We start from the raw sequence: 18,503 nt of genomic DNA, 5'->3' as shown, positions 1-18,503 counted from the left end.
TACAGACATGTATATGTATCCATTCTAGACATTTAATAATGCAATAAATAGGACTTTAGAACGGTGTCTTTTCGCTTCAATCACTTTTACGAATATAGGTTGCGCCGACATCATTTTGCAATATATCCATTGCCTGCCGTAATAGGCATTTATTATCGATATCCTAAAAAAAAGAATTTAGAACAATAATTAAGACATATGTAATTGACGTAAATTATATTCCTCCTACCTTTATGCGTGGATGTGTTTGCTTTTCCGAAATCTGACGCTTAGACAATTCAAGATTTGTACGATACAGCTCGTATAAAACGAAGCCTGGAAAATATATTACGAGAATATTTAAAAAATTATCTTTCATTTTGTTCCAATTTTAATTATAATGAACTATGACATTATGTAACTTAGACAAAAAATCTGATATAAAATAATGCGCTAAGATTTCCTAAAATTTGTATTTTATTTTGATATTAATTATATGCAAATAATTAATGTCAAAATAATCACCGCAGTTTATGTAGAAGAAACATATATACTTTTCAACTGTATGTTTTTGATGAAAATAAGAATAAAAAAAGTTTGTAAACATTCTAATATCTAATAGAAGAAACGATTTATTATTTTATTACCCTTTTTTATAGAATCTCCAGAACCTAAAGTATCCAAAATAGAAAGTATGTCGTTACAATACATTTTCTTGATTCTAAGTTCTGCATCTGTAAGATCTGTAATAACACAAATAATATACGTTTCGAATTAAGAAATGTATAATATAAAAAGTTAATAGTTTATATAAAATATTCCACGGAACCAGAGTAAGGTAGAAAATAAAGCATCTTACCTTCCCATTTAAGTTCCGGTACTCTGCCAAAGTATGAGATTATACGATATTTGACAGATATCATAATGTAATTAGTCATGGGAACCAATTCTGATAATACCGTTTCTATAAATTTTAGAATCTCACGCGGAGTCTTGTACATTGTTTCAAACACAAGCTCGTTCAACCTCGAACGAATCCATTCAATCTATAAATTGATAAATTTCATATTAATAATAATATGATAAAAATTAAGACAGACCATTAAGCTGTCTATACTTTTTAATCGATTAAATCATGTAAATATCAAATAGTCATATAAATACTGTAACAAATGTATGAACATATTATTAATTTACAAAAATAGATGTAGTTTCTCGAAAAATTAATAATTGAGAAGATATTTATTTTGAAAGATTAATTTAAAAAATTGTAGAGTAATTATTTTTATTGCGTGTAAAAATAAAGCGATTCAACTTCTAGATAAGAATATTAACTTGTCTGTGCTTCACACTGTTCTGGCACTTGTCGCAGATCCAAGGAGATTCAAAATTGAGAGGATTGCGTGGTAGCAAGTGTCCTGAACAATCGTCCTTCGCGCAAAAAAGCGCTCCGAGCTGAGATCCGAATTCCTGGGGAACAAGAAAGCGTAAGTTTTTGTTATTACGAAAATTTTTTTTTTAATTTGTATACCGAGGGATCGGAGCATCTACTGCAGTTGCAGGAGAAGCATTTGGTTAATCTCAGGAACTGTCTCCTGCTCAACGTATCCCACAGCAGATCGGTGTAGGACATGGTGAGCTCCTCACCAGCTGCGATCGACGACGCGGCACTCACGTGCAATCGTTGCTGGTCATCGAAGTGATGTCTAGTGTTTGGCACGCAGCAATGATTCTGCATCGCACCCAGGGGATAAACACTACGTAAACTCGTGCAGTCCTCGTTCCTTGCGACTACTACTGCGAAGGAATTGGTATTACAGACTTCGCATATATGTCTCATAAGCTCCATTTGCTCCTCGCTGGGAAGGTTGTTCACGTTTCTTTTGACCAGATCGATCTTGAAATTTATTTTAGACAACATATTCTTTATTTAAGCGCATGTGTTTTTCTTCTCTTTATATATATTAAGAACGAGTATGTGATAAACTATGCAAGTCTATGTATTAAAAGAGTGTCGCCCGCATAATTAAAATGATACATTGCATAATAAATTTTAGAAAAATAATTATATTAATAGAAAACATATAAAAATAGAAGAAAAAAGTATGAAACATGTTTATTATTAGTCCTCCATCATCGGCATTATGGATCTTTTTAAGACCTAATCAATTTTGAGAAATGTAAATATACGTTGGTAGTCCAATTTAATAAAAAATAAGTAAAATACAACCCAAGTTCTTTGATGGAAAAAACTTATTGTTAAAGCTTTCACAAGTACATAAGAGAATTTTTTCAGATTACTAAAACATTCCACACTAGTATAAAAATCTGCTCTGGACTTAAAAGACCCAAGTTGCAGGCGGAGGATGTTAATCCAGGTAGCAAGCACACGACATTCTGACGTCAAAATATGATCAGTTCGAACCAAATATGTTGTGATGTAATGACGTAAAAATGACCGACTAATGTCACAGACCGATGACGACATTTCAAGACGTTAAAAAGATGTGACTTCATGACTATTTTAGACCTATTACTAACGTTTTAATGACATTTGATCATGAATCTTTTCCTTTAGCGTGAACTCGTAAAAAATGAAAAATTCATTTAAATATTGAATTCGTTAATGAAACTTTTCACGAGTTTACGCTAGAGGAAAAAAGATTCATGATCAAATGTCACGATCAAGTCCCAGATTATAGAGGAAATTCATGTTAGGGTCCTGAGGTATAGAGAATTGTGAATATCAAAATTATGCACAAAATTGTTTTAATAATTTAAGATATTATATAAAATTAAATGAGTTTTTAGTTAAAAAAATAGTAATACTTAGGCGATTTATAATAACGACTTAAGAATCACGATATTATGACGTTTTTTACAACATTATTAAGATGTCACAAAAAAGACATTTTAAATTAGACATTATTTGGTCAGGTGACGTCATCATTGAATCAGAAATGACCAGTTTTCAACGTCAAAATGACATGTGCTCACTACCTGGGAAATTACACGTTGCAGGCGGATAGTTAATTATAAGAATGTAGTGCTTTATTTTTTGTGTATGTTTCTACAAAACCAGATGTTTGCTATGAATTAATGATGGGCGATTTTTTAGAAAGAATTGATTTTTGAATCAATCTTGACTCGAAGTAACTGAGATTGATTTACTAAAAAAATCGGACTAAAAGAATCGATTTCCTAAAAATCGATGTAAAAAATCAAAACTACATAACAAAAACTAAAAAGTCATGATTTTGTAAGATGGATTATATTTGCATAACTATAGTAAATTATGTTTTACTTTAAAATAATTTAATTTATCAAATTATTTGACATTAGTTTCGGAGACACTCAAAAATATTTAAAAAAAGAATAAAAATATTTTAAAACATTTTTTTTTTTTTTTAATATATTTATTCAATTTTGCTATTCGTGCGCTGATTGAAAAGCGCCACTTCTGGTACCACTAAACGTACGTGTATCAAATCAACAGATCGAAATTCGATTTTCTACAAAAAGAATCGATTCGTATAAGAATCGAACAGAAAAGAATCGATTTTTTTGAGGAGAAAGATCGATTTTCTGAAAATCGAATCGAGATCGCCCATCACTACTATGAATTAGAAATTTATGAAATATGTAGAAAAGAATAATAAATCGGTCCAAATATATACCTCACTGTTATGAATAAGGTTCGAATGGTATTTGAAGATGTGCAAGAGCTTACGTTGCTCCTTCGACAACGTTAAACCACGTATCGGTACCAGCGCCAGCATCAGATCCTTGGACCAGGTAGAACCGCAGGTCGGCATCCACTCTCTGAGTAATCGACACTCTTGAGAGTGCGTTATCGAGTTTTCGCATTCCGTCGAACAGATCGGCAAACCGCAACCATGATCGCAGGGGAACAGGGGGCAGTTGCTCTTATAACAGACGACACACATCGCCAGGTACTTGTTGTAACATCGCGGTCCTATCAACAGCGGGACATCCGTGTAGATCAGTTCGCCGGCTTGAATGTCCCGTGTGGCGAATATGCCACGACCTCCCAGAGGAGAGCACTCGATGGCCCATGACCGGGGTTTATCTTGCGCAAGATTGTTCTCTCGCAGATGAGACTCGAGTAGTTCTATTGTCTCGCGCAGTTCCATCTATCTGGTTCGCAAATTGCACTTGCGTTATAGGTTTTTCTCCCGATACTCTTTGTCTCTTGATGCTTTAATCGTACGTATCCTCTTTTATACAGACCGTTTAATACGCATATCTTGTTTTCTATAGGCACCCTGCCAGTTTTATAATAATTTCAGAGATCTTGTGTTTGTCTTTACAAGATTTTCTCTAGGCAAATAACAAATCTTACGTTGTTTAAGCCAGAGGTTCTCTACTCAAGCTATTTTAATTTTTCATGAAATCGATTTTTAATATTATAGAGTAATTTGTGCTACAAGTTTTATAAATGAATGGAGATTCAGAAGTTTAACAAACTCTTGGAGAGATTGACGAAACTATGAACTTAATGCCGAGATCGTTAAGGAGAGGTGCTATATATAACGTACAGATATATTTATACACATCATTTGTCAGACGTATCGCGATGTTAGAAGAGAGTTTTGGCTTTCGTCACAACTATCGTTCTTGTCAAATTAATGAATTCTTGTGAATTAATTAATTAGCGTTAGAGATTATATCGCGAAGTCGACAGACCGTAAAATGCGTTCGCGTGATCGAAAATACGCGAGTGACACTGCTCTACGAATGCAGCGCGAGTGCTCCTATTATAAATCTCCGCTTAAAATAGAGTTATGATTTGGCAGCAGATCGACCGGAAAATAGATCTACATGAAAACTGACCTACCTGTTTACTGTTTACACTTTTCGCCAACAGGTTGTAAACAAAGTACATAATAGTATTTCAGATATTTGATGACATTGCCTTAGCTGCATTCCATCTCAATTCGATATTATTTATAATCACGTTTAATTCGTTCCTTTTACTTACCTTTTTACGGAGATTTCTGAGTTTCTTTTTACAATATCTGTTATTTTAAAAGAAGAAAGCTATGATTAATTTCATTGATCGGGCTTTCGCGCCTTCGTTATTATAAAAAAAAAAAATGGTAAAATTATTAATATCCTTCTTGATAATGATATCCCAATGGAATTTATTTTTTCGACGTAAGATCTCGGTTGAAAATATTAATAAAAGTCTGACACGCATAGGGATAAGATCTAGGAATGATAGTAGTCCTTGAATATTTTTTTTATCTTGCCTTCGACGCTGCCTCCATTTATTCGCACATTAAACTGGTAAACATTGCTCGGTACACACTCTGAATCACTGGTATGTATTTACAAGCAAAAATAAACGCTCTATTATTAGTACATGATGTCAGAAAATTACGTTTTATTTTATAAATTTTCTTATTAATAACTTTTTATTAATGACTTTAATTGCGCTCTCTTAAAAACTTTCGTGTATTTCATTTTTATAATAGTTTTGTTGATTTTTATAAAAAAAAAGTTGAGTTTTTTCGCTGAAGCATCACTTCTGCACATTTACCGGAAATGTTTGTGAAAATTATCTTTTTTTATTAACATGTGCTACCTTGGAAATTGATAACTCAAAGAAACCAGGCTGATGTATATTACGTAACAAGTTACGTGTATTTTTAATTATATTATTAATTAAATATTTATGTTAAACTCTTCTCCGTTAAATAAATCATTATATTGAGCCAGAATAAAAACATTTTGTAGCTCGTGTATCGATTTAAGCCCGGTATAAAAGCACGATATTGATCTATTATTTCCTTTATTTCGCCTGACTAAAAGGCCGTTGTAATGTATATTCTATCATGATAATTTACGAAGAAATACATTCCGTGCGCATTTGTAATAATAAAAAAATCAATACAAAATTTCTGTCGAAAGTAATAGTAATATTAATTAAGGAAGTTATCGATTTTTAAAATCTCTCCGATTTATAAGTTGTAAGTAAGTTCCAACAATTCTGTAAACTAAGAAATCTGAGAAATACATCATCTACTGCTTCGACTTTTATTTAAAGAGTAAAATCAAAAGTTTTTATTAATATCGACGACTGCTTCACGCAAGCGTAGCGGCACGTAACGACTATTTGTATGGTCGCATGTTGCTAAGACTACGGTCGAGTTGTCGTCGTCGACGGGATATCGTGAGCGGCATCGTCAAGAACAACGTGCATACAACGTATATACACGGTCAATGCCGCGCTAAAAACGATATATGCGGCATATCGTACTGTGTAGAGATCGTCAAAAGTGCCGTGTTCCACGACGACTTGCCTCTTCCCTTTTTTTTATTGCCCACCGTGCACAGAAATGGGAAGGTAATCCAAAAAAAAGCGATCCATCGGCCGATTCCCCCGGCGAGTCCATTTCGTTTTTTTTAGTCCTTTCAGGAATCACCGTACGGTATTCTCGTATCGATCAATGTGTGTAATTAACTCTCTTTCTAGCGTTTTTTTTTACCTGATAACATAATGCCAAAATTCGCGGGAAATGTCATGGGGGAGCATTTAATATAGTGACGTAACTCAAAATTGTATATTATTATTCTAGTTTAATTAAAATCTATTTTATAGTCGTTGAAAATTACGTTAATCTTTAAAATCCAAATCTTTCGTTCTTGTATATTTTCCATTTTTGATACATATGTTTACAACGAATTTTAAATGCCTTTATACTTGATTTTATTTTAATAAGATTACAACTTTTTTAAATAGTACTTTTTAACATTTTTTATATTGTGATACACATTTTCTTTATTATTTTCTTCTCATTGATCATATATCTCATGTACAGGAGATTTTCTTTTTTTATAACACTTGAATTTAATGAAACTATAGAAATATTGTTCATTAAATGATTGGTACTTGAACTGTATCATACGTTGACTTTATAAACTTATTGCATTATTTAATGAGAATAGATTGCTATATCTTGTTACATTGTAATGTAGCTTTATGTAAATTTTCCAATCATGCGCGCGTTATATGATGTATGAAATAAGCGTGATCCATACACACAAAATGTACATACATATATACACGCACAGAAAAAAAAAGAATATTCTTATTTTGACAATATCTTTAGTTTCAAAATGTAAATCTTGACATGAGATTATATTGCGTTAAACAAAGAAAATTTGCTTGGATCAAGACATTTTATATAGTTCAACCGAGAAAAATATATTCTTGTTATTTAAGAATAATTTTCTTGAATCGAGAGGAAAAAATGTTGGATAGAAAATAACACATGGTCAAATCGAAGATTATAATTTTCTTAGAGTTAAAATCATTATTTTATTCTTGAAATGACAATCGTAAGTATTGAAATATTATAATATCGTTAAAATTTAAGATTTTTAAATTCTTTCAAGAAGATTATAAATTGTTGCGTATATAAGTTTTGATTTGACACTTACTTTTTTTCTGTGTGTGCGCACGTGCATACATCATACATCTACACATTATAAACAAATCGACATATGTATATGTCATGCTATAATCATGCTGTAAAGGTATGTAAGGCTACTTAGATTGGCTTATAAGTGGAGTTATTGCCTGCCTTTCGCGAGGACCACCACGTGTCAAAGTATTCTTATTCTGATAGTACTGTCGACTACCATAACAGTGTTTGCACTAGAATCGGATTGTAGCGAGGACCCTTGCATGTATGGGATCTGTTTGGACAACGAGAACAGGTATATACACACATGCGCTTGCTAAGCACGCATCTTGATAATTTTATAAAAGTTGGATGACATAAAATATAGATACAGAGAGAGAGAGAGAGCGAGAGAGAGAGAAAGAGAGGGAGAGTCACGAGGATATAAATAAATATAAATATAGTAATACGTATACTTATATAATGTGTATAATCTCTTTGTAAAACTTTTTGCAAATATAATTATATTTTAAACATGTAAAAATATAATAGACAATTAAGTTATTTAGATTAAAATTTAATAATTAGTAATGAGGAATTTGTGTATAATAGTATTAGTATAGTGTATCTTCAATTTTCTCAAAATAGTTTAAATAATTTTTACAAAGATTTTGAAGAGAAAAACACATATTTATAATTGAATATAAAATAAAAGCGTATGTAAGAGATATTTAATTTTTGATAATATTATATTAATTAATATAAAAATGTAAATACGATAAAATATGGTCAAAATTATGGAAAAGTGTCTTACTTTTGCTTTGTAAATTTTCATGAATAACGCAGCACCTATTCTTGTTATTGTATTGATGGTTATACGGGAATTAATTGTGAGATTAATTGGGACGAATGCTGGTCAGATCCTTGTCTCAATGGTGGCACGTGCAACGATGGCGTTGCAGCATATAATTGCACTTGCGTCGATGGTTTTGTAGGTACGTTTTCTTCACATCTTCGCCTATCAAATACGAGAAAATCAATAAGAATACAACAGTGATATGTTTTACATAACAATTAGGTGTAAATTGCGAGCAAAGATATAGCGAATGTTCGAATCATCCGTGTCTCAACAACGGCACTTGCGTCGATTACGATGGCATCATATGTCAATGTCTGGAAGGATATTCAGGTATGACACACGTACACACATACGATGACAAATTTATCTAATAAATTTTCACGTCATTATTCTGTTGTCTTACTTTTAGGAGATTACTGCGAGATAGACGTTTCTGTTTGCAACGAAACAATATGCAAAAATTTCGGCGAATGCGTCGAAGGACCCGGAATGTCATTCTATTGCCGTTGTCGCGAAGGTAATTTGTATAAAATTATTATACATATATATAAAGAATATTTTGCTTTTATTCTTATTTTATTGATGGTATCTTTTCTTCTTCTTTTTGCCTGACTTATGATCTGAAAAAAAGGATGGACCGGCACTTTTTGCGACGTAGACGTTGATGAGTGTTTGAAGTCACCGTGCAAAAACGGTGGCCTCTGTATCAATGTTCCAGCTTCCTATACTTGTGCTTGTTTATTTGGTGAGCTGTCCACAGATCATAGATTTTTATCTGAAAAAGTAAGGAATTAGAGCCGAAAAAAAAGTTTTATGTATAAAATCTATATAAAGATCTTACTATCTTACTTATTTTGGGAGTTTTCCAATAAATAACACAAACGACATAGTGCATCATTATGTCTTTTTTCAACTTCATTGTATAATAAAAACAAAATAAAACTTTTTTTCGAACTCCACTAATTCCTTTTTCTAGATAAAAATGTCCCTTTGTTAATATTAATGTGACTACATAAAAAAAAAAATAAATTTAAAGAATAGCACAAATGTTATCTATCCCTATATTCGAATATTGTTACCATCCATACTTGAATCAATAATAATTAATAATGAATTATTTCTCTTGCATTATTACATACTACTCAGATAGCAAGCACACGACATTTTGACGTCAAAATGACGGACTAACGTTACAGACCGATGATGACATTTCAAGACGTTAAAAAGACGTGACTTCATGACCATTTTAGACCTATTAGTGACGTTTTAATGACATATTTGATCATGAATTTTTTCCTCTAGCGTGAACTCGTGAAAAGTGAAAAATTCATTCACAAATATTGAATTTGTTAATGAAACTTTTCACGAGTTCACGCTAGAGGAAAAGATTCATGCTCAAATGTCATGATCATCAATTCCCAGGTTATGGAGGAAATTCATGTTAGGGCCCTGAGATATAGAGAATTGTGAATATGAAAATTATACATAAAATTGTTTGAATAATTTAAGATATTATAAAAAATTAAATGAGTTTTTAGTTATAAGATAGTAATACTTAGGCGATTTATAATAATGACTTAAGAATCACGATATTGTGACGTTTTTTTACAACATCATTAAAACGTCACAAAAAAGACGTTTTAAATTAGACATTATTTGGTCACGTGACGTCATTGAACCAGAAATGACCAGTTTTCGACGTCAAAATGACATGTGCTTGCTACCTAGTAGTAGTTATTACTATTATAAGTTACATCTATTTTCTTAATTTTATTTTCTAAAAGGTTTTACTGGCAAGGATTGCGACAGGGCAGTTGTACCATGTAATGAAAATCCTTGCCAAAACGGAGCAGTTTGTTTGTTGGAGGACGAGCATCCAGTTTGTTACTGCGTGCCGGATTATCACGGCGCACTATGCGAGTTAAAGTATGACGATTGCGAGTCAAAGTTTGCACAGTGCGACAACGGTGGTACTTGCATCGACGGTATCAACAGCTTCACTTGTGCCTGTCTACCGAATTACAGTGGTTCCATGTGCGAGTATAGTTTCCCTTCGACGACTATCGCTGTGGAAGTAGGGGAGACGTCCGAGCAGGGAATAAGTTTGATTAAACCTACATCCTCCGTTGTTTCACCTAGAGAATCAACTTCAATAGCGGATACTTCCGTGTTCTTATCAACATCCTATTCTGCAACGGATTCTAGTTCGTTTTACACGAAGAGCTACACAATCATGGAGAAGACCACGACGTCAGGATACGAGGACGGAGGTTCTCCTAGTGTTAGCAGCGAAAGTGGTATCCTTCTTACTGAAGCTCCGTCGACGAGTTCCACGACTAGTAAGGAAACGACTCGAGAAGATGTCGCGACACCGGAGGTCACAACAGTGACGTCCGCTGTTACCGAAGGTTTCTCTCATGTAACTGAAACAGAAAGTACGGAAATTTATTCTCCAACCGGAAGATCCATTTATGTTGATGGTCAAGTTACCAAGGTCGATGATCAGACAACATATTTGCCGACTTCCGAAAGTGTGGGTGAGGACGTAACGCGTGGAACGGTGTACATGACGAGTTTTAGGTAAATGGAGAAATAGCGTGATACTTATTTAGAATGTCGATGATTTATTGTAATAAGTTATTAACTTGTATGCATCTTGTTTTAATCTCTCATAAAAATATTTTAAATTATTAAATATCCTTTTTTTTCTAAATATACGATCATTATTTTTTTCTAATTATCTATACAGGGTGTTCGCTAATTGGTGAAAAACCTGTTAATGGCAAATTCTTGAGATTATTCACTCAAAAAAATATTTTGCTAATGTAGATAGATTTCGAGATGTCTCAATTAAATTTATCGCTACTTTTTGTATCTGTTAGAATATTGTTTGTCACGTATAGAATTTATAGCAGCAATATTCTAGCAATACCTCAAGAAATCACAAATATAATTGTCCTTGACAATAGGCCTTAAAGATAGGCGTCAGCGAAAAATTTTCTGTCTAAATTACACTAATAGTACAGATATAAATTTTATAATAACGCTAGACTCCCATCTTCATTTAGTTATCGGCCAACAATAGATACGGACGAAGGTCAGATCGACCATCACGAAAAAACCACGGCGACAAGTGCTGTCATGGATCACGCTACCGATGTAACACTCCCCATCAATGTGACATTTCGATACACGACGGAATCGTTACAGAACAGAACCTTCGATCTCGGACCTACGGTCGTGGATTCGCCTGAACCTATTCTACCTTTAACTACCTCGACACTGCCATCAGTATTATCTTCGACTGTCAGATTCGAGACTTCTACGGGATCTTCCCCCTTAACGTCCACCAGCGCATCCTCATTAAGTCAAACTACTAGTATCGAAATCAGCACCACAGAAATTGGCGGTTGTCGTGGGAATCAATGTTCTACAACTACCACGTCAACTTCGCGTAATGTTACCGAGGTAAACAGTTTATATGACAATCATTAATCACAAGTTAATAATTATTAAAAATTTAAATATAGCTTTTGAAATAAATTTCTCTCGAAATAATAAAAGATGTCAGTCCCGAGAGTTAGGATTTTAACATGTCTATGTTATAATTATTATAATTTATATTACCCAGGTAGCAAGCACATGCCATTTTGACGTCGAAAACTTGTCATTTCTGGTTCAATAACGTCACTTGACCAAATAATGTCTAATTTAAAACGTCTTTTTTGTAACGTCTTAATGATGTTGTAAAGAAACGTCACAATATCGTGATTCTTAAGTCGTTATTATAAATCGCCTAATACTATTTTTTAACTAAAAACTCATTTAATTTTATATAATATCTTAAATTATTAAAACAATTTTGTGCATAATTTTGATATTCACAATTCTCTATACCTCAGGACCCTAACATGAATTTCCTTTATAATCTGGGACTTGATCGTGACATTTGATCATGAATCTTTTCCTCTAGCGTGAACTCGTGAAAAGTTTCATTAACGAATTCAATATTTGTGAATGAATTTTTCATTTTTTACGAATTCACGCTAGAGAAAAAGATTCATGATCAAATATGTCATTAAAACGTCACTAATAGGTCTAAAATGGCCATGAAGTCACGTCTTTTTAACGCCTTGAAATGTCGTCATCGGTCTGTGACATTAGTCCGTCATTTTTACGTCATTCATCATATTTGGTTCGAACTGACCACATTTTGACGTCAAAATGTCGTGTGCTTGCTATCTGGGTATTTAATTATTATATATTTGTATTATAATTAATTATTATATATTTATATTATAATTATTATTGTCAGTATGCTGATGGCTGTAAGACAGATTCGACCATTACGCAAGCAGCCTTCAACGGCAAATCTTTTGTCAGACAACGCGTCGAAGTAATAATCTCCGACAATAAGAGCGCAACGCTCCGAATTTACGTTAAGCTCAAAACGGCATTTAGGAATGGAATAATATTGCACGTTTATTTCGACAACGAGAGATATTCTTTAGTGTACTTGGAACTTGGGTCACTAAAGTTTCAGTTTTCTTGCGGTCTGGAAACTATGTTGCTCGGTGAAATCGATGCCATTATCGATAATGGATTCGAAGTGGGTATTGATATGAGGTACACAAATTATAGATGGTTCTATTAATTTTAAATATAAATATACATTTTTTATATACAAATTATTTATTAAAAATATATATATATATATATTTTTTTTTTTTCTTTCGTTTAGCTTTCAATATGTTGCCAATGATGAAAACGAGAAATGTTTTGCCAAATTGCTGGTTAATGGCACTATGGCCGTAACCGGCGAACAAATACTGCCACAACGAGGAATGGTCCCAAAATACGCCAATCTATACATAGGAGGCATTCCATTAACGTTCTCGCATTATTTTCCTCACGTGGCTATGGGATTCATTGGTTGCATGGATTCCTTGAAAGTAAACTATTATTCAGAATTGATTTCAATATTCCTGTTTTGTATCAAGTTGTCGCAAAGAAACTTTGTTATTTTTTTATATAGAATGATTGCGCAGAGTTATTTTAATAAAAATTACATTGCAGGTGAATGGTATTTCGCGACATTTTATTCATGACTCCACAGAAACGTTTCAGATTGAAGAATGTACGTCGTTTTTGTGCTTGTCAAATCCGTGTCAGAATTTCGGCGCGTGCGAAGAAAACGAGGGTCGAATTCGCTGCAAATGTATAGCCGGGTAAATATTTATTACGTGGCAATTAAAGATGTCAGCAATTATTTAAAATAGGATTACAAATTACAGAATTCTCTTGATGTTAATTTTTAACTTCCGAATCTTAACTTTGATGTTCGCAATAGGTTTTTAAAAACAGAACGGTAAGGCCAAAGATTATTTACAGATACACCGGGCCTTTGTGCGAACATTCGGCGTGCAATGACAATCCTTGTTCGATGGGTGCAACCTGTGTGAGCTCGCCAGGAACTGGTTTCATCTGCGTTTGCCCGCTCGGCAGCCACGGGCTTTTTTGCGAAGAAGGTAAATCATAAAATCATATACATAATAATCTAACGAAATGTTCGATAAACATTCTATAGAAGATATAGAACGGCAATGCGATATCAAGTTCCGTAGGATAAATTTGCTCTCTTTCAGATGCTATCCTAGTGCGACCGGCCTTCTCGGTCCTCGTCCCCGGTTTCGCGTCGTACATCGCCTACGGTGTGTCGACCTCGATAAAAGACACAATGGAGCTGAAGCTGCGACTCATCCCGCGTACATTCGATCAAATCTCCCTGATAGCTTACTTTGGACAGAGAGGTTCGCGTCGCGATGTTTCGGATCACCTCTCGATAACATTCGTGCGCGGGTATATCATGCTCACGTGGGATTTAGGTTCCGGTGAGTAATAAATTCGTAAAAAGCCAATCTCCTACATATTCGAAGCTATCCATATTATATATATTTATTACAACCGAGATTTCAGTATTCTTCTGTGAAAAAAAAACTTTTATGTTAGAAAAAATTATCCATATATGTCATATCACTACATAGATTTTCTAAGTATCAAGGTATAATTAATTTACACACTTGTGAAGAATACTGAAATCAGTTGCAATTAAAATATTAATATATTGGAGATTGTATTATAATTATTGATTGAACTCTTGCATTCTACTCTTTCAATAGGAGTGCGAAGAATCTTCACCAGCGATTCGTTGAGTTCGCTAAGCGTGGCAGGATCGGCTGGTAAAAGTAAAACGTATACTCTCAGGATTGGTAGGAGAGGTAAGGAGGCATGGCTTGCGGTAGAGGGTCTCAGGAACGTGACCGGTCAGGCGGTAGGATCGATGACTCAACTCGACGTATCGCCCGTTCTTTATATTGGTACGTTGTTGCAGAGAAGAGCAGTTTGACATTTAGTACCATGTCAGTAGAGCTAAGATCATCTGTTATCGCTACACGTGGCAGTTAAATTCTCACGTTAAAAGTGATCTTAACATCAAAGACAAATATAAAATCGAAATGACATTTAGCGTTTTAAATGTGATTTCAAATAGATAAAAATAGACGAAAAAGATATTTTTCTCATAGGTGGGTACAAGTCAAAAAATTTCGAGACGTTGCCGCACGATCTACCTCTCCACACCGGCTTTTCCGGATGCATATTCGATGTCGAATTGCGCACAGATACTTCTATTCTTCCGCTGACCGGCTCCAGCCCTGCCACCGGCCGCGGCGTGGGCGAATGCAATCGCAATGAATGCATTCGGCACTCGTGCAAGAACGGTGCGGTGTGTTTGCATCATGGAGCATCGTATAGGTAATAACACAAGAAATCTACAATTTTAATCTTACGCGAAAACGGAATATTTAAGACACTCTATATACGTAAAAGCCATATATATTACATAACGTTATGTATATATAATTGTTCATTAACTTTTCAGCTGCATTTGTACAAAAGAATGGGTTGGACCTGATTGTTCCATACCTGTCTGATTCATCGTTAAAAGTAATCTTCTGGATAGATTTCTCTCAACTCTTATTAATTAGCACAAGGGAGTAATCGATCGGTATCGATGTTATAGACAATGTTATATTACAGTAAACAGGTTGTTTTTACAAATTTTATATCTATTGACATAAAGGTTCTTTAATACTCGAAATAGGATTAGCTTACATTAGGGACGTCGAGTTTGGGTCGCGAAGTGGCGGAATGAGTGTTCAAGTATACAAATAACATTGCCGCCGATAGACGCGCCTGTAAATCATGTCTGCTATACTCGTGATGCCATTCCACATTGCCCCAGTGAGAGACCTGTGCAAATAATATATAAAGATAACATATAAACATTACAATAATGATTAACAGAAGCAATCCAGGTAGCAAGCACACGATATTTTGACGTCAAAATATGGTCAGGTCGAACCAAATATGTCGTGATGTAATGACGTAAAAATGATCGACTAATGTCACAGACTGATGACGACATTTCAAGACGTTAAAAAGACGTGATTTCATGACCATTTTAGATCTATTCGTGACATTTTAATGACATATTTGATCATGAATCTTTTCCTCTAGCGTGAACTCGTGAAAGGTGAAAAATTCAATCACAAATATTGAATTCGTTAATGATACTTTTCACTTTTCATGAGTTTACCCTAGAAGAAAAGATTTATGATCAAATGTCACGATCAAGTCCCCGGTTATAGAGGAAATTCATGTTAGGGCGCCTAGGTATAGAGAATTGTAAATATCAAAATTATACACAAAATTGTTTTAATAATTTAAGATACTATAAAAAATTAAATGAGTTTTTAATTAAAAAATAGTAATAGGCAATTTATAATAATGACTTAAGAATCACGATAGTGTGACGTTTTTTTACAACATCATTAAGATACAATGTCACAAAAAAAAAAAGTTTTAAATTAGATATTATTTGGTCACGTGACGTCATTGAACCAGAAATGACCAGTTTTCGACGTTAAAATGACATGTGCTTACTACCTGGGAATTTATATTGGCATTTTTTTAATCATAAATAAAAGCAAAGTGTTCTATACCTGATATTCTTCTTCTAGTCGTGAAAGACTTACAGCTTCCAAGACATTAATTACTCTTGCAGCTGTTGCAAGAGTCAGGATAACTGACTTTAATCCATCTACTGCATACACAAGACCTATGTGAATAGATAACAGTTAATATATAAAGGATTTGTTTTTCTTGATAAAATTGCATCACATACCATAAATACTATTAAAATTATAGGACAATAAATGTCTCGTTAAAACAGCTTTGGTTTCTGTAGATACAATAGGTGCTTCTATACTCTGAGTTCTTGTAATGTCCACATTGTAATGTTCACAAAACCAACGAACTAGAGGTTGCCACTTTTCAACTTGTAACTGATATAATTCATCCACCTCCTAAAGCCACAAAAATCATTACGATCGAAATGTCATATAGGAAATTTGTTATATAGAAAAAAGCCATGAAGATTTGTAAACACTTTCTTACACTTGAATGAAATAAAATTGTATCCATTTCTAAGCAGTTTACTATGTGATTGACCAGATCTATTTTGGTATAATTATGTGGGTTGTCCAATACAGTATTGCACAAGGATGTCTGCAAGTAGATTAATATAAATAAGATACATTTGAAAAATAAATAAAATATGTAAAGACATAATTGGCAGCATACAAAGCATCTGTAACTTGAGAAAAATGTTTTATATACATATTAAATACAGTCACATAAATAAAATAACACTGAATGTCTTGTGGATTAGATTTAAAATTATTTTTAACAAATATATACTTTAGGTCAAATGCATTTCTCATCAATTTTCTTTTCCACAAAATATGTTCACCAAATTTTTTATTGCGCTTAGATAGCTTATTAAATGCTAAATACGAAATGACAAGGCAATGCAAGCCACAGTTGTTGAACAATAAATTAAATAATAAATTTATTTTTTACGCATTGCATTGATTTCGTACCAAATGCATATTTCCTCTATCGATAGTTTCCTTCTGTGCATCCCATTCAGCAGCCACCGCTAAAGCAAGGGGTTTGCTGTTTACTTCGAATATCCTACCCTGTGGTGTCTTCAGCTTCCTCTGATCCAATGTAATCTCATACTTGTCACCACTTGAAAGTATATTTGTTCTTCTATAAAATCGTTTCACAGTAGCTACAAATGTCAAATTATTTCATATATATCCATGTAATGTCATTAATACTTGATCGATTTCCTTGCATTTTTTTAAATTACACTTGTGTGACGGCAAAAAGGAAAAACGTCAAACTAAATCTAACCTAAATCATAAGGTATTTCAAATAAAATATTATAATACGACGATTACCTAAATTTCTTACTACCGAGGAAGCTGACACAAATCTATTGCATCTAAAATAATTTATTGTATTGATTAGTTTATTCAATATTTGCGGTATATTGTTCATTATTACTGTTTTTGAGAGAGACGTCCAAACGTCAAAAGTATACAGATGAAAACATTACCATCAGCTGATTCAAGAATAGTAATAATACCACACGATGGTAATGCTGTTTCATTACGTCATATGGTTATGAATGAAAATACATGAATGAATGTATATGAATGAAAGAATACATATATGAATGATTTTTTAGTATCGACAGAGAATTGAAACATATACAATAAAAAATGAGTAATTATTAATGTATAAGAAAAAACCTGTTATATTTTTATTTATAAATTTATAGTTATTTGTATGTGTGTCTTTAAAAATGGTAAAGTATAAATTAATCTTTTCAGTGCAGCGCAGATAATTCACTGTAATTTAATCAAGTCTTGCACTGGATATTTTTTATCTAAAAATCATAAATATATTGTAAAATTTATCCCGTAAAAAACATGTAATAGATATATTAATATGCACAACTATACTTATCATTTCTTTTAGTACTCTATATCAATTCTCAGATATTTAATAAAGAAATGTATTTTCTTTTTGCACATGGTAAATTTTTTATTGTAAAATTGATTAAATGTAATCTCCATGTAAGAAAAAGTTTCTGAATAATGAGAAAAATGGGTTGTGTATCAGAAAGCTCATGAATATATAAAATATGAAATATATATATATATATATATTTGCTTTTTTTATAGCATAACATATATATAATTTAGGTAAGTATACATACCTCATAGATGTTACACATTGTATCATAAAGTTTAACAATATAA

General features: G+C 33.0%; 3 protein-coding genes across 7 annotated transcripts; 1 reads left to right on the top strand and 2 right to left on the bottom strand.

Moving 5' to 3' along the window:
- Positions 1–50: 50 nt before the first annotated feature.
- Positions 51–4,713, bottom strand: LOC140663013 (SET domain-containing protein SmydA-8). Of its 2 annotated transcripts, none has more exons than XM_072886851.1 (7): positions 3,657–4,713; positions 1,511–1,876; positions 1,315–1,449; positions 839–1,025; positions 627–722; positions 230–315; positions 51–163 (listed from the first exon to the last, which is right to left on the bottom strand). In XM_072886851.1, exons 1-7 carry the CDS (start codon positions 4,131–4,133, stop codon positions 77–79), a joined length of 1,434 nt encoding a protein of 477 aa, XP_072742952.1. In that variant the 5' UTR covers positions 4,134–4,713; the 3' UTR covers positions 51–76. The 2 variants fall into 2 exon arrangements, with proteins under 2 accessions (XP_072742952.1, XP_072742960.1); XM_072886859.1 differs by having other exon boundaries at positions 1,655–1,876.
- Positions 4,714–6,124: 1,411 nt separating this feature from the next.
- Positions 6,125–16,448, top strand: Eys (eyes shut). 4 transcript variants are annotated; one of them, XM_072899099.1, is made up of 16 exons: positions 6,125–6,349; positions 7,618–7,725; positions 8,256–8,404; positions 8,488–8,598; positions 8,678–8,785; positions 8,900–9,013; positions 10,053–10,848; positions 11,337–11,736; positions 12,584–12,894; positions 13,010–13,220; positions 13,345–13,496; positions 13,660–13,796; positions 13,914–14,159; positions 14,448–14,645; positions 14,853–15,081; positions 15,209–16,448. In XM_072899099.1, the coding sequence occupies exons 1-16, from the start codon at positions 6,342–6,344 to the stop codon at positions 15,258–15,260; spliced, it is 3,330 nt and encodes a 1,109-aa protein (XP_072755200.1). In that variant the 5' UTR covers positions 6,125–6,341; the 3' UTR covers positions 15,261–16,448. The 4 variants fall into 4 exon arrangements, with proteins under 4 accessions (XP_072755200.1, XP_072755182.1, XP_072755190.1 ...); XM_072899081.1 differs by having other exon boundaries at positions 7,543–7,725; XM_072899089.1 differs by having other exon boundaries at positions 6,125–6,454; positions 7,543–7,725.
- L(2)k14505 (ATP synthase mitochondrial F1 complex assembly factor 2 homolog l(2)k14505) lies at positions 15,344–17,804 on the bottom strand. Its single transcript, XM_072899154.1, has 6 exons — positions 17,637–17,804; positions 17,271–17,464; positions 16,786–16,896; positions 16,514–16,694; positions 16,332–16,447; positions 15,344–15,579 (listed from the first exon to the last, which is right to left on the bottom strand). The coding sequence occupies exons 1-6, from the start codon at positions 17,734–17,736 to the stop codon at positions 15,433–15,435; spliced, it is 849 nt and encodes a 282-aa protein (XP_072755255.1). The 5' UTR covers positions 17,737–17,804; the 3' UTR covers positions 15,344–15,432.
- Positions 17,805–18,503: the final 699 nt, after the last annotated feature.

Source organism: Anoplolepis gracilipes, chromosome 1 (assembly GCF_047496725.1).
Source record: "Anoplolepis gracilipes chromosome 1, ASM4749672v1, whole genome shotgun sequence".
NCBI classification, from domain to species: domain Eukaryota; kingdom Metazoa; phylum Arthropoda; class Insecta; order Hymenoptera; family Formicidae; genus Anoplolepis; species Anoplolepis gracilipes.
Note: the sequence above shows the minus strand (reverse complement) of the source record. Positions and strands in the feature narration are given on the sequence as shown.

Bases quoted from the DNA above. Each gene is read 5' to 3' on its own strand.
- Eys (XM_072899081.1), top strand. The intron at 11,737-12,583 runs GTAAACAGTTTA...TATTATTGTCAG, and splicing joins CTTCGCGTAATGTTACCGAG to TATGCTGATGGCTGTAAGAC. The intron at 14,160-14,447 runs GTGAGTAATAAA...CTCTTTCAATAG, and splicing joins CACGTGGGATTTAGGTTCCG to GAGTGCGAAGAATCTTCACC.
- LOC140663013 (XM_072886851.1), bottom strand. From the start codon at position 4,133: ATGGAACTGCGCGAGACAATAGAACTACTCGAGTCTCATCTGCGAGAG. The intron at 1,026-1,314 runs GTTAATATTCTT...ATCAATTTATAG, and splicing joins ACAGTGTGAAGCACAGACAA to ATTGAATGGATTCGTTCGAG. The intron at 723-838 runs GTAAGATGCTTT...GTGTTATTACAG, and splicing joins ACCGGAACTTAAATGGGAAG to ATCTTACAGATGCAGAACTT.